Here is a 14129-nt window from a genome sequence, read left to right on the forward strand (position 1 = left end):
AGACCTGAATCCATGCACGGGCCAAAATAGGATTCCAATACCGTGTCAGCTGCACATCCGGGACAAATAGTGAACTTTGTGAAGTGCATCGTTGGATTTACGCTGAAGATCACCGCAGGCTCGTCCGGTCTAGACCTTCTCGGCTCTTCCCCCCCCCCCACAATCGGTCGACCTCAAAGTCTCGGGGCTTCTGGAGGGATCCACTCTTCACCACAACTCCCCCTCGGCCGATGCAAACCATCGTCTGAACTCATCGAGAGATCGAACAAGCGAGGCCCCGTAGTTCGTTCCATCTTGAAGACTTCAGACTGTACGGGGAAAGTGCCCGTGAGTGGGAACTCCGTGCATCGCTCGATCGAGGTGATTTCAAATCACTCAAACAGGCGCGCTCGATCGATGTCCATGTCGATGGGCGATGGATGGTGACTGACGAACTTCTTGAAGAGGACCGAGAAGATCAGCGGTGCGCCTCCCTTTGGGAGCGAAGGGTCCAGTTTGTCGACTACGACTGCACATTCCCATCGTCATAGAGAGTCCTTCCCGTGAGTGGACTGTAAGAGAGTGGACCGAGTCCACTCTATGAGGTTCAACCGCGACTCAAAAAAGCCTCCAGCTCTCGACGGGAGATACTCCCCTTCCCACGGCCATATATATTCGATACACCACCACCACATAAGCGCCTGGACCTAGTGCTATACCAACCTTCTCATCCGCTCCTCACCTGGACTCAATCTGGACAAAATGAGTCCCCATCAAACACATTCCCCAACACGCTCACCTCCATCATCTCGTCATCCAACACCTCCGCCCCTCCACCTCGACCCAATCTCCGAATACCGCGCCTGTCAAGCCGTCCAGATCATTCTCACCGTCCTCCTCAATCGCCAACTGCACCGCCGCTGGCTCCTCGAAACACAAGCCGTTCAAACCTCTCGCGTCCACAGCACCTCGGCATCCGCATCCGCATCCGCATCCCAAATCTATCAACCCATCCTACACCTGGAACCCATCTACCCTCTCATCAGACCTGATCTTGCCCTTTTTCAACCTTTACCTTTTTCTTCCTCTTCTTCCTCCTCCTCTTCTTCCTCTTCTTCCTCCTCCTCCTTGAATCCCTCACTCCTCCAACCCCTCAAAACCCGCATCCACATCCTCCGCGCCCGCGTCGAAAAGGGCAAAGAACTCGCCTCCGAGATCGAACGACGCATGAAAATCCCCGCCATCAAGTACCCCACGCACTTTTGCCACACCTGCGTCGGGGACGGTCAATCCGGCGCCGCGGAGTTGTATGTCATGCGATGTGGACATCGCGTGTGTCGGACGTGTCTGGTCTTTGGCATGGATGAGAAGAAGGTGTATGAATGTGGGATTTGTTTCCGGAGGTTATCGTTGGGGAGAAGTGCGTTGTTTGATGGGGAGGGGACGCATATACAGAGGGAGGGGAGTAGGGAGAGACCTGGAGGAGTGAAGACGGGCACGGCGGCGACGGCGGCGACGAGTGCGATGTATAGGAGTAAAAGTCAGAGGAGCACGAGGATTACAGAGACGCAGCCTCACCATCATTCACAGCCACGGCTGCACTATCAGTATCAGCACGATCAGCCGCAGCCACAGACCTACCATCCCCATCACCATACCAAAGGCCTCGCATCACATACTGGAACTGAAGTCGGACCCGGGCCCCAGAGTGTGTTGAGAAAAGTCACCCATCAAGGAGAGCGCGATTGGCAAGTCGACGGACGGGGTGTGCCGGTCAGAGGAAAGGAAGTGTTGATGGCGCCTGTGAGCTGAGTCGGGGGTTTTCATCTTTACATCCTGACATGCATTTGAGGTTGTGTCTACAGCACAGGACTCTAGTATGTGGTTTCATTGTGCCAGGGGACGGTGCGGAAGCCTTATAGGTGTAAGGTCAGACTGGGTAGTAGGGCGGCAGAAAGAGTAAGAATATCCGATCTATCCAGGGAAATCATTCAACTTGACTTGCTCTCGACTCGACTTGCTATATGGTTGTACTTGCTGAATCGGTGCTATTTCGTGTCCCTAAGGCGGGAACCGGGAACCGGGAACCGGGAACCGTCAGGTACCACACGGCCATGTAGTCTTGATACTTGATAGTCTTGAGCTCGAAGCGCCAATTCCGATACATGTCCTCGGTATCCCGACACTGTATATATCATCGGGCATCAAGCTGGCCGGGGCCACGAAGAACACCCCTCACATGGCAATACCAGAACATACCACATCAAAGCATCCACACCCAAAAGCACTCAAATACCCATTACTAGTCATATCGAGATATCAAGGGTCCACAAACCAATCCCCTTAAAAAAGGTAAAAATACGCACGTCATCCAGGCAGCATTCACGCCCAACAGGGACGCCAACTCCACCATCTATCCAGCCAAGAGTACCCCACGGTGCAATTTAAAACGAGGATATCAAAATCACAGGTGATCTGAGGAGGGTTCATCCAAACGAGAAGGCCGTCTCCAATGAAATTTTGCTAAACAAGTTTTTCCCCTTTTTTTTTGGAAAGAATCATGACCTGGGAAACACTTGTGATCGTAGGTAGTACAAAGAACCGCCCGCGTTTCTCTGCAGAGAGCCAAGGAGCAACTGGGACCGTACAAGACCGACACCGCATCAATACCATTGTACAAGAGGGTCAAATGAGGTTGGGGGGAAAAGTTTGGAAACATGAAATGGAAGGTGGAGCAAATTTGGCACACAATCATGCACGTTATAGAGAGTATCCCGATCAATGCTGTCTGAGCAGAATGGGAGTAGAGGATGGGGAGACGGAGGGAAGACGGAGAAGCGGGGACCAGTTGCAAACGCAAAATAGCAAATTATGGATATATCCGTGAGTTGTATGTGCTTTGATACAAGAAATCCAAAAAAAAAAAAAAAAAAACAATCCCAAAAAAAGAAGAAGCAAAAGGTCATGCCGTAACAACGTCATTGTTGACAAGAAGGGGGTGGTTCGTGGTCGTGGTCATGCTACAAATGTAGGGCTGAAAGAGCGGCGATGGTGAATTCTCGGAGCAAGTGAGAGCAAAGTCTAGGTCGAATGGGTGTCTTCTGACTTGCTTTCTTGCTCCTTTATCTCCGTCTTTCCTTCTTCCGTCCTGGGTGGTTGACCCTCGTCAACTACCATCTGCACCTCCTTGACGGGATGAAGAAGCATCGGTGGTAGACACATGCGGCCTTCACCGGCCAGTTCAAACTGCTCTCCACCAATATCATCCACTCGGATTCCAAGCCAGCGGCGCCAGAGATTGGAGGAGAATCCAGCAGAATAGAACCATGTCGTGCCTCGGAAGTTATGCTCGCGATCACCAAAGACCGACGTCCGGGCACCGCCCGATGCGCCATTCCGACCTGCATTGAACACTGATTCTAAATAGCGAGTCGGCCAGCGACGGTCAATGTAAACCGCGTGCGGGACGTACACGGCCTTGAACCCGTGATGCAGGGCGGTGGTCGCGGGCCACATTTCAGAGAACATAGTATGCCGACGGAGACTCGTCTCGCGATGCATGGTAGTCAGAAGCTTACGCGACAGTCGTGAGGCAGTAATGATCGCGGTGCGTCGTGGTGGAGTCATCCCATTATCATGGCGATATCCACTGTAGTCGTCCCGGAGCAACCACGTCGTACCTTCAGGGTCGTATAATGGATTGAACACAATGAGATCGGCGTCTTCACCCACGCCCCATGTATACCGATCTTTTTCCATGGTGGTAGGTGGGATGCCCTCACCTTCCACCTCGAAGATATCCGGCTCATCGGGTCGCTCGGGACCCCAGATCGGCTTGTCACCTTGTTGGTGAAGTCCGGGAGCGTTCTTATCGCCGGTCCGACCTTCAGAACCAGGCTTGTAGGCACTCCACATGTTATTTGGACTATTCGTACCAATCTCTGTCTGCACGCGAACCATTTGGCGGAAATCCTCCCACGACTCATGCACCGCTGGAACGTAAAATCGCGCATTGCGCTCCCACAGTCCCTTGCGAGGCTGCTCCTTGGCCCAATTGACCACCTTTTCAAAGAAATGATACCAGTGGCCCGTGTTCCGGACGTCCATCTCCCAGTTCCAAAAGTAATCATATTCAGGATGCTGGTAGGCAAACCATTGCATGGGCATAAAGGTGCTCCGATAAACCCCATGCACTGGCAGACCGCGCGCAAACGTCTCCTCCAGAGCAGGGTAGACGAGAGACATTTGCGCCTCTGACCAGAGCGTGCCCATCCCGTGGAATTCCTCCGGGAGGGCATCATTGAGGACGCGCTCATAGGTCTCGTCATCGGCCCAAATCTGCACGTCATTGTCCTTGACGTGGATCAGGAAATGAACGGTATATTCCCCGCCAGACTGCAGTACCAACTCGGAAATTATGGACCGCAAATATAATATGTCCTCTGCGGAATACTTGTAATCGTGCCACGTCCGAATTATAACCGCAGTCCGTGGCAAGCGATCTGATCCTATCTTCGGAGGGTTCGACTTGCTGCTGTCATCTTGAGGTGTTGAGATTTCCACTTTGGGAACGCCCACGGGCATCGAAACGAACCGGTTGATACGGGGCTCGGGCTGATTTTTGAAGCGATGACGGTTCGCTGCCATGCAACGCTGCTGTGCGCTGGACCAGTTCACCTGACGATAATCCACCGGAGGAATATCTTCCCAGACGGCTTCAATACCATCGCGGTGACCTTCGAGTCCAGCACCACTGCCGCCTTTCTTGACCCCATATCCCAAACCATACGGGCCCAATCGCCCAAAGCGATCAAAACACATGTCGTCGCGAATATTCAGGAGAGTGTTGGAGCCCATGACCGGATCAGGGAATCCTTTAGGTACACCGGGGAACGACTGGAGCTTGGGAACCCGAACGACATTCTTTTCGTCCAAGAAGCACTCACGCTTTTCGCCGTACTTGGAAATATATTCCGCCGAGTCGTATTCGGGATAGGGGTCGAAGGCAGAGCTTGACATGACTGGCGCCAGTCCTCGAGTCTTCAGACGATGATCATCTGCCTGTGTGGGCGAGTCTTCCGCTAGCGCCAGCCCGTCCGCGTTATCACCGGGGTATTCAGCCACGTTGTCGCTGCGCTTGACCAGGGTGGTGATTCCACCATGGTACCTTTTCAAAAACGGGAAGCTCTCCCACAGCGGGGGCTTGGCCGGTTGTCCCTTGGGAAGCTCCACCTCGACCGGGGAGACAGACGAAGCGATTGTGAAGCGGAACAGTGTGAGGATGAAGAGCACCAGGGAGAGGAATACCGCAAAACAGAGCCATCTCATGATCCGCTGAGGCACTCTGAAGCCGACCGGAGGTCTAGTACGACGTCGTCCCGCACCGCCGCGAGGAGGATAGGATATGGAAGGGTGGTTAGGCCCGTAGTCGGAGGCGTCATCGTCGCCATCGCTTTGGTGGTGGTGGTGAAGATGATTGTAGTAGGGTTGGCGAGAGTTTATGGTGTTTTTCTCCACGTCGCTGTCATGAGGAGTATTGCGCACCGCATACGGCGACGGTTTGCTGTGTGCTGCGGAGGATCTCCTCGCCTGGACGGTCATGGTGTTGTACAAGCCGCGTCACCATTGACGGGGGGGGGGGGAGGAGAAGGAATGGGGGGGGGTGTATGTTGATAGCGGGAGCTAGTCCAATCGTGAACTTCGCGGGCACATCTGTTTGTTCTGGACTATCGTAGTCATCGAATGTTGGGCGAATGGACGCGGGTTGGCAATCGCAGAACCGAGGAAGCAAAGTAGTATCAGAGATATCAGAGAGAAAGAGAGTTGACAATTGCGCACGGGGCGGGCGACGAACGACACAATTGTTGGTGTGGTTTGCCGCTTGCGGAGCTTCCAAGACGGGAGATCGTGTCGACCAGGCAATTGTCCGTTTAGCGTTAAGTGGGGGGCGGAAACAGGAAGTGGGCGACACAGAGATGGTTCAGGGGAACAAAGCGTACTTTTGGTGACGACCGGCGAACTTTTCAAGTTCGCCTCATAGAATCGAGTTCAGGACCGTTTGGACGTTGAGTCAAGTCTTCATCTCTGAAATCCTGCTTGTCGCCGGGAATTGAAGGAGACCACAAAGCAGATGTTCGCAATTGAGCTCCAAAAGACGTGCGCCACAACCACGAAGGAAAGAGATCACGTGGGAGCTGGGAGAGTCTGGCCCAGTCCAAACGCCAAGGCCTGGCCGTGTCCGAGTGTCCAGCGTGGAAGAGTTGAGAAGTCGAGACGACTTCTGGTGAGAGCGAAACGGTTATCACTCCACGCTGATACCCTCGGATCACTGTCTCGAGAGTAATGGAGTGGCACCCTGAATCCATTTTGAAAATCTCCTAGTCCACCATGAATCAATGGGCATGTGAAGACATACGATTCAGATTGTAGATGATGCATCTTTCCATTCTGGCGAGATGTGTAATCATCCATATGGGGCAAATTGGCTTACGTCGACAGTGATGACTCGGGACCCATCGAATCGGTGGGCCCGATAGAGTCGGGTTGCTTGTTCAGACGGAGTCTCTCGAGTCGCAATATCGCCTGGTTGTATCCGGGTCGGGAAAAGGTAGTTGTTTACCAAGTTCATTGAATGGTCTATTCTTCTCATACCAAGCAGGCAGACGTCTCAAGAAGAATTATATAGCGGTTGTGTCATCGGACAGAGAGAGATTCTTCGAGCATCATTGACCTAGACGGGAGTACGGTGGCATAGTAACAATGGCAAAATCGCATCTTCACAATCTCGTACGCAATGCATTGTCCAGCCAATTCAATTTAGTGCGCCTTGTCTCCAAGCAATTCCTGCCTTACGAGTCGAGAGTGTCTCTTTTATCGACATGGCCAACTCTCAATGACACCTCTTACAAGAGTTCCACAATGTTCAAGGCAAAGCGAAGGGAAATCCCCAATTTTGACATGGCGTCCAAGGAGCGGGTCCGGACCCTCAAAGAGAACAACCATTGTAGGCTAAGAGCAAAGCGGACAGAGACATCAAGTCGAGAAGAGAGAGCCCAACAAACAAAAGCACCGGTAGAAGCAATAAGGAAAAAACTCCCACCCAAACAGAGAGCTGGCGGGTCCATTCCGAAATCGGCTTTGCGCAGGGAACCCCCCTTCGCTATCACCGCCGCCGTCGTCAATCCATCATGTGTATACTAATCGTGGTATTTCTCTTGCCCTGCTACGTACACGCATCTCGTCTCCAAGTCGTTCTGAACGTGAAAAAGATAGATTGCAAATTCGGATTCGCCGTATTATACTCGCTTAATCGCGGTTGGTTTTGCGCAGAGTGTCGGCCAGCCACTCGAGACCCTCGTACAGACCATCACCAGTGGTGGCGCAGGTAGATTGGATGAACTAGACAACGGAGCAAGGAGCGTTAGCCGACATCGGTCCATTCTCGCCACAAAACTACTGGAGTAGCATGCGTGGCGTGGGGAGGGAGGTTTCTCGGGAAATAGATGAGGGACAGAAAGAAAGACTTACCCAAGCACGGCGGGTCAAGCTCTGGAGGCCAAGCTGCTGGGTGATCTCGGCGGGAGACATGGCGTTCTAGTCAAAATCAAGCTGGTCAGCGATGTGCTCTGGAGATGGGCCGGTCTTCCCAAACCCCCTTCGGCGTCGTTGATGCGGGGGTGGGGTGAGTGGGAGGGTACGCACGGGCAAATCTTGCTTGTTGGCGAACACCAGGAGAAGGGCGTCGCGGAGCTCATCCTCGTTCAACATGCGCTGCAACTCCTCGCGGGCCTCGACAATACGGTCGCGATCGTTGCTGTCCACCACGAAGATGATACCTTGGGTGTTCTGGAAGTAGTGGCGCCACAGAGGACGGATCTTGTCCTGACCACCGACATCCCACACGGTGAATTGAATGTTCTTATACTCAACAGTCTCAACGTTGAAACCTGTTCCGGTGTTCCCTTCCAGTCAGCTTTCGGTTACCGGAGAGATGAGAAGACGATGCGAATCCTTTTCCAATCAACCGCGGCGGGCTCTTCGCCGCGTGCTGCTTATTGTTCTAGGAGCGGGAAGGAAGGAGGAGGAGGAGGAGGAGGAGGAGGAGGCGTATGGAAGCGAACTGACCGATGGTAGGGATGGTGGTCACGATTTCACCCAACTTGAGCTTGTACAGGATAGTGGTCTTTCCGGCGGCGTCAAGACCAACCATCAGGATTCGCATCTCCTTGCGACCCCAGAGACGGTCGAACAGCTTCGAGAATGTGATACCCATGGTGACGGAGCCTCAAAAGCCTAGAAGTGCGATCGGAGCAAATCAAATTAGTCACCTTTGAGGGGAACGAAGTCCGGGCAAAATGGGGAGGGGAGGTGGAAAGAGGAGAGAGAGGGGTGGGCAGGTGGAGGATGATGGAAGATGGTGGGAAAACGTGTTGTGGACTCTTGCGGTCAGGGGTGTCGGGAGTGGGTTTCTTGGAGGGGGGAGGGAGCAGTCCGGCGGATGATGCTGCAAGGCAGATCGAGGGAGGGCGCAGACTTACCGATAGCACAGAGGAATGGAGGGGGGGGGGGGGGGGTATATGGATGGATGGTTTCAAGGGAGAAGAGGAGAGGAAAGTGAAGAGGAGACTCCGACTGGTGATGGAGTTTAGGCTGACTGTGAAAGGACGGCCAAGTTCAGAAGTGGGTTAGGGAGGTGTGTGTTTTTTTTCGGGTTCGATTCGGGAATACCACAATACGGCGGTGGATGGCTGATTGCTGAGGGATGCTGGGTCACGCTGGGTTTCTGGGGTCGGCCACTGCGCGGCCACCAACAAACAGACGGTACGGACGACGTCAGGTATGGTAATTTGACGGCTTGGCGAATTCCTTCTCAGTTCTGGCTGCGCTCGGCCTGGTGTTTGCGGACGGACACTGCCCTGGACTTGCCAGTTGGAGCCGCGTAGACCCGTCCTTCTGGTATTTATATAGAGTTGCAGCAGCTCCGACCTGTAATGGCCACGTTTCGCGAGCAGAGTCTACGGTGATCCATGACTGTGAGCAACAACAGGCAACAGCATTCTGTCAGTTGAGAATTCAGTATACGTTTCCATCAGTGGTCTCTTCCACAGTGATGGTGTCTCTCGAGAGTCGAGACTCGAGTGCGTGATCTGCTGAAATACGGTATTACTATCTTGAGGACACGGTGTTGCCCGAATGTCCGATACCGAAAGAGGCGAAAAGACGAAGCATGCCTCTCCCAATTTGTCCGGCAAACGTCTTGTATTACGGTACAAGACACGGATTCGGCTGAGCTGCGCCTAGACATCGGAGCAGCTCAGCAGACGAGCAGTAGTACAACCAGCACTGAGCACATGGTTATGTACGATTATATTCTCTACCTTCGAGTCTGCATTCTACTCTCGGGGCTCTCGATCAATCCGGGGCCACCTGGTGAGCACGAGACACCCGACGATCCGTTCAACAATTGTCACTGTGACCCGCTTAACTGTGGCGAAGGCGGATTGGAGACGTTGGCGCGACATGTCGCAAACTGGGAGCCTACTTCATCAAGTCCTTCATTGCAGGACCGTGTACTTTGTAGTTTGATACTCACAAGTCTCACAGTAGTATCATTCTTGGTCACGGGCCATTTTTTTTTCCACATTGGTAACCTCGCCGATGACCTCAAGAACGCTTTCCGCCTTCCTGTCTGCTGTAGAGTGTAGACTCCGTATTCTGTCGTCTGTACTCTGCAGTTACTATCCCTGAACCTGTCACTTCACTGAACTTTGATTGTGCAGTCAGGACCCCCAGAGGATCCCCCAATCTTGCCTTACGCCACGACTGCCTGCTTTTGTAAATCGTGGCAGGGATTTGACAGACGATGTAGTAGTATTGAATCTACACTATAACACGATTGATGATCTTGGTGTCATGCGAGTCGCAGCATCCTCATCGGGGAAGCGGGGCAGTGGGACGCACATGGGACCGAGGAGCCCACTGCATCTGGTACACATCATAGTACATACTGAGATTCCGGTGCTGATCATGAAATTATCGTAGAACCCATGGCTTGGGTGTAAAGCACGAACCTGCCATGCTGGCTTCAGTTGAATGCATACTCTGCAAGACACTAGCGATCTTCATCGGCCTGACGTCTTCCACGCCCGATGATTCTGTCTCGTGACCGGCGGAAGAAGGTCTTGACCAATGACCGATAGATCGTCTTGCCTTCCACCGTGTTACTGGCAAAGCCAAAGATGGTCAATACCAGCACCGTCAGTAAGAAGATCACAGCAAAGGAAACCCAATACTGGGCTTGACTGTACTGGCCCTTCACCCCCTGAAGTTCGGTGGAGAAATAAGCGGTCATCAAACTGACGGGCAAGAACAGCATGGTCGCTTTGGCGAGCAGGATGGTGATTCGAGTCAGCTTTTCAATTGCTTGGGAGTCTTTGAGTGCAATCAAATTGAAGTTCTGACCGGACGATCACAGCATGTTAGTCCCTCTGGGTTTGTCCTGGCCGGTCTACGGAGAGGGAAGACAATTACCAAAAACGTCAAGGACTCCTTCTCCAAAAGACAAGTCTCGATCTCGCTCAGGCAGTAGAGATTGATGCGATCAACAAGACGCTCGAATCGAGCCACCGCCGCCGAGCTCAAGGCGACTCCCACCGATCTGTCATACGAGCGCAATCGATTCCCATCAACGATACTTCCCTGCCGAAGCTCGGCGAAGTCAGACTCGGAGGACGTGTTGCCGATCGAAAATGTTTGATGCCTGGTGATCTTGGCTTCCTCACGTATAAGCCTCTGCCGCTGCAAAAGCCGTGTCATGACTAGCTCGTAACTCTGATAAAGCCGTTTGAGCACGCCTAGTCGTCTGCCGAGCCAATGAAGCTCATCAACGAGATCAACAATAGGTCGATCGAGCATTTTTTTCCTCTTCACGATTCGTGAGTAACAGGAAATCTTACTTGATGAGGCATCAACCAGGAGGGCCACTTACAAGCTCTTCAAGCGATACTCCGTACTTATGCTGACGCTTGGCAATCAATCCAAAGCTCGAGACCCAGTCATCGAATAGGTAATAGAAGAGTAGACTTGCACCGTCCTCTTGCTTGATGCTTGCCTGGTCCGGTCCGACGTCGTGAAACTGTCGCACGCGAATAGTTACCAATGAGTCTTTACGCGAATGATTAACGTGTTGTTTCGAAATGCCGGAGAAGATGAACCGAATATTGCGCCGTGCGACCCCCACGACCGCCTGTTGTTCCTTTTCGCTCAATTGTTCGATTTGCCTAGTCGGGTTCTCCTGAATAGAAATCAGGGTCCCTAGTCTTCAACTCAGCCAAATTCCAGAGAGCGTCACTCCACTCCATTTGTCAAATTGCGTACCATCATCGCAGAGGATCAGCCATGACCAAAGCCGCGTGCCTTCAGGGAGATCATGGCCATTTTCCACAATCACGTCGGGTGCCACGAACAATGTGTTGTAGCCCACACAGGTATCTGAATAACACGGTGTATCAGTATCCTGCGTTATGGGGGGTCTCGGTCTTTCCCTACATCGGCTTACATCGAGGGCCGTAGTCCACCGAGGAAAAATGCCATATTTGATCGGTAACTTCTCCGAAAGTCAATCCTTCAAAAGAGCTTGGCTGGTGAGTCCTGGCTGAAGCAGGCTTGCTTTCAACATCATCCAGTTCCACTTCTATCGTCTGCGACGATAGATATTTGGGTCTTCGCGAAAGGCTTTTTCTTTCAGGGATTACCGGAGATGACGCCTTCTCATGGAAAGGCTCGGTGTACATCATGCTCTGAAGTCTCTCGGAGACTCCGTAGTGCGAGGTGATGGTCTAATTACAGCATCAGCATCGCACGTTTGCGAGCGGGTGCTTTGAAATTCTCGGATTTACCTTGATGGCGTCTTTCTGCTGCTCTGGATTCCAGATGTGACTGCAGGGTCAATGGTAAGTCCCAACGACTTTCGTTTCTCGGCTTCTTCCAATCTTGAGTGAGCATTTCAACATACATCCATCTAGTCCCAAAACAGTTCGGTTTCTGTTGGTAGACAGTAGTCAGCGCATCGCTCTCATTGCTTCCGGAGCCTGACCAGGCGTTGCTTCTAACGTACTACTGAATCCTGTAATCGCTGGAAGTCCATCGCCTCCAGATCTATAGCGCAGAATGCATCGTCATTGCCAAAGTCGAGTACAAAATTGCGAGTGGCTGGATTTCGCAAGCGCTGCATGTACTCCACAAAGTTGGTTCCGTCGTCAATGTCTTTGAATATTGACTCTAGCGACTCTCCGTGTGAATCGCGAAGATGGGCATAGTAGCTTCGCGGGCTCAGAGACTCGCTTGTTTCTGAGATCCTGCCCGCCATTGTGCGCAGCGCTGGAGATATTGCTGCCGCTTTCTTGAAGCTAGAAGAGGAGAGATACTGGAGTTGAAATATGTTAAGGAGGTGCGATTCTCGAATCTGTCCAGCCTCGGTCGTTTTTTGAGGGCGATTAGGTGGAGTGTATCACTGTATATTGTGCGCGAGTACCGAAGTGTGGACATGAATCAATCAAATTCTCACGCGGTCGCAGAGCTAAGCGGCGCTTTAAATATGAACGCCCCGGGGTGGCTATGTCGCTAGTAGCTACAGCTGAAGGTTTCATGCTTTTGAATTTGGCACGAGTCATTTGAGGTTAAGCCTACCGCCGTCACACTTTAGCGCCAGAGTCAGCAGGGCGCGCATGCGCTGCATGACCTGGCCGCCTTTTCCATGATCTTTCCGCCTCTTGACTAGGTCTGGATGCGTGCAACATGGAATGGCAGCGTGATGCCCTTAGGATGATTGGAAATGAGCCCTCGTCCGGGTCTTGGACCTCTGCTTTGAAGTATTTAAGCGGTCACCAGGTTTTTTTCTTAACACGGGATTGTAAGACATAGTCTGTGGGCAAAGCTTAATTCGGAGAGGGTGATCATATTCAGGCGAGGTAGTGTGAGTCGTGAGTCGTGACACACTACTTTGAGCACAGGCCTGTTCTCTTGGGATTTGAGGTAGAGTAACAATAACTGTTTGCTATTCCGAAAATTGATTTCCTGGGCAGTCTCTTGAGCCTCAGTGACTTATCTTTCCGACATATTCGCATGGCACTCGAAAGGCGCCAATGTCCCGACCACTGGGTGTCTCACTTTGCCGGCGCGAAGTGATGGTATCAAATTATCAACACACTGGGTAGTGGGTACATACATCGCGACTCGGGCGTATTATTGCGTATCAATCATCGCGTGCGATAGAGTAGGGGTTAAAACACATACAGTCGCAGCAACGCCGCTGCTTGTTTGAAGCGTGGAGCCGTCAGTAACACAGGCTTAGATCTATGGACTCATCCCTACCTAGCGAGCTCACCGTGGCGAAGCCACACTTTAATCTCCAGTCCGGAGTCACCTCGGGTGACTCTCAAGACTCTCAACCCCGAGAGGCTTTCCCAGCATCAGCTGTCTCCTCCGTAAGTCCCGTATTGCCTCGCATCGCTTCACTATTTAAGCACTTTAAACGAGTCAGTCTCTCCAGGCACCGAGTATTGATCTCATTTCGTGTCTGGTCATGTCGACCTTTCGACCTCCCATTCTAGACGCAATTATCACTGTCCCGAACATTTTCTCCTCCCCAGACGAGGAACAAGACTTAATACATAGATCCAAGCATCTACACTTCCACGGGCTCCAAACGGATTCAGATTCCTTCTCGTCTACATTCATATGAAAGTAAGTCTCGATTCCTGGACGAGACTTGGCCCTCACGACTTCAGAGTCTAACAGGCAAGACATACGCCGCCGTAAGCGACAGTCGTGGCCGAGATCTACCCCAGAGCTCACCCGACTATATCATGTTTATTAACGCGAAGGAAAACATCATATTCCTTTAGCCGTGCCCGATCTTCCGAGCGGCGCGGAGCGCATCTGGTGTACTCCATTGCCGGCATGTTTGTCTGACCTACTGCACGGCGACGACGCTGCGGCCATCGTCTTATGGGGCAACGGTGAAAGCAGCTACTAAGGATCGGACTTGGTAACCATCACTTGGTGGTTGAGTCCTCGGATTCCCGCGCTCGCCAGCTCTACTCGAGAGTGGGCTGCAAAGTAGTCGACGAGGCATTGGAGATAGAAGGCAA

The 14129-nt window shown here is 52.4% G+C and overlaps 4 protein-coding genes across 4 annotated transcripts; 1 reads left to right on the forward strand and 3 right to left on the reverse strand.

Annotated features, from left to right (window-relative positions):
- Positions 1 to 741: 741 nt before the first annotated feature.
- Positions 742 to 1791, forward strand: N7539_002963 (uncharacterized protein; the record flags this gene model as incomplete). Its single annotated transcript, XM_056932566.1, has 1 exon — positions 742 to 1791. The coding sequence occupies one exon, from the start codon at positions 742 to 744 to the stop codon at positions 1789 to 1791; it is 1050 nt and encodes a 349-aa protein (XP_056792525.1).
- A 1269-nt stretch (positions 1792 to 3060) lies between these two features.
- N7539_002964 (DUF3405 domain-containing protein) lies at positions 3061 to 5580 on the reverse strand (the record flags this gene model as incomplete). Its single annotated transcript, XM_056932567.1, has 1 exon — positions 3061 to 5580. The coding sequence occupies one exon, from the start codon at positions 5578 to 5580 to the stop codon at positions 3061 to 3063; it is 2520 nt and encodes an 839-aa protein (XP_056792526.1).
- A 1704-nt stretch (positions 5581 to 7284) lies between these two features.
- On the reverse strand, positions 7285 to 8251 carry arfA (putative ADP-ribosylation factor; the record flags this gene model as incomplete). The annotated part of the gene is made up of 4 exons (XM_056932568.1): positions 7285 to 7377; positions 7507 to 7572; positions 7681 to 7925; positions 8104 to 8251. The coding sequence occupies 4 exons, from the start codon at positions 8249 to 8251 to the stop codon at positions 7285 to 7287; spliced, it is 552 nt and encodes a 183-aa protein (XP_056792527.1).
- A 1839-nt stretch (positions 8252 to 10090) lies between these two features.
- On the reverse strand, positions 10091 to 12346 carry N7539_002966 (uncharacterized protein; the record flags this gene model as incomplete). Its single annotated transcript, XM_056932569.1, has 8 exons — positions 10091 to 10435; positions 10510 to 10902; positions 10967 to 11292; positions 11356 to 11469; positions 11537 to 11816; positions 11877 to 11916; positions 11993 to 12021; positions 12095 to 12346. The coding sequence occupies 8 exons, from the start codon at positions 12344 to 12346 to the stop codon at positions 10091 to 10093; spliced, it is 1779 nt and encodes a 592-aa protein (XP_056792528.1).
- Positions 12347 to 14129: the final 1783 nt, after the last annotated feature.

This window comes from Penicillium diatomitis, assembly GCF_028827545.1.
Source record: "Penicillium diatomitis strain IBT 30728 chromosome Unknown utg000003l_segment0_segment0, whole genome shotgun sequence".
Lineage (NCBI taxonomy): Eukaryota > Fungi > Ascomycota > Eurotiomycetes > Eurotiales > Aspergillaceae > Penicillium > Penicillium diatomitis.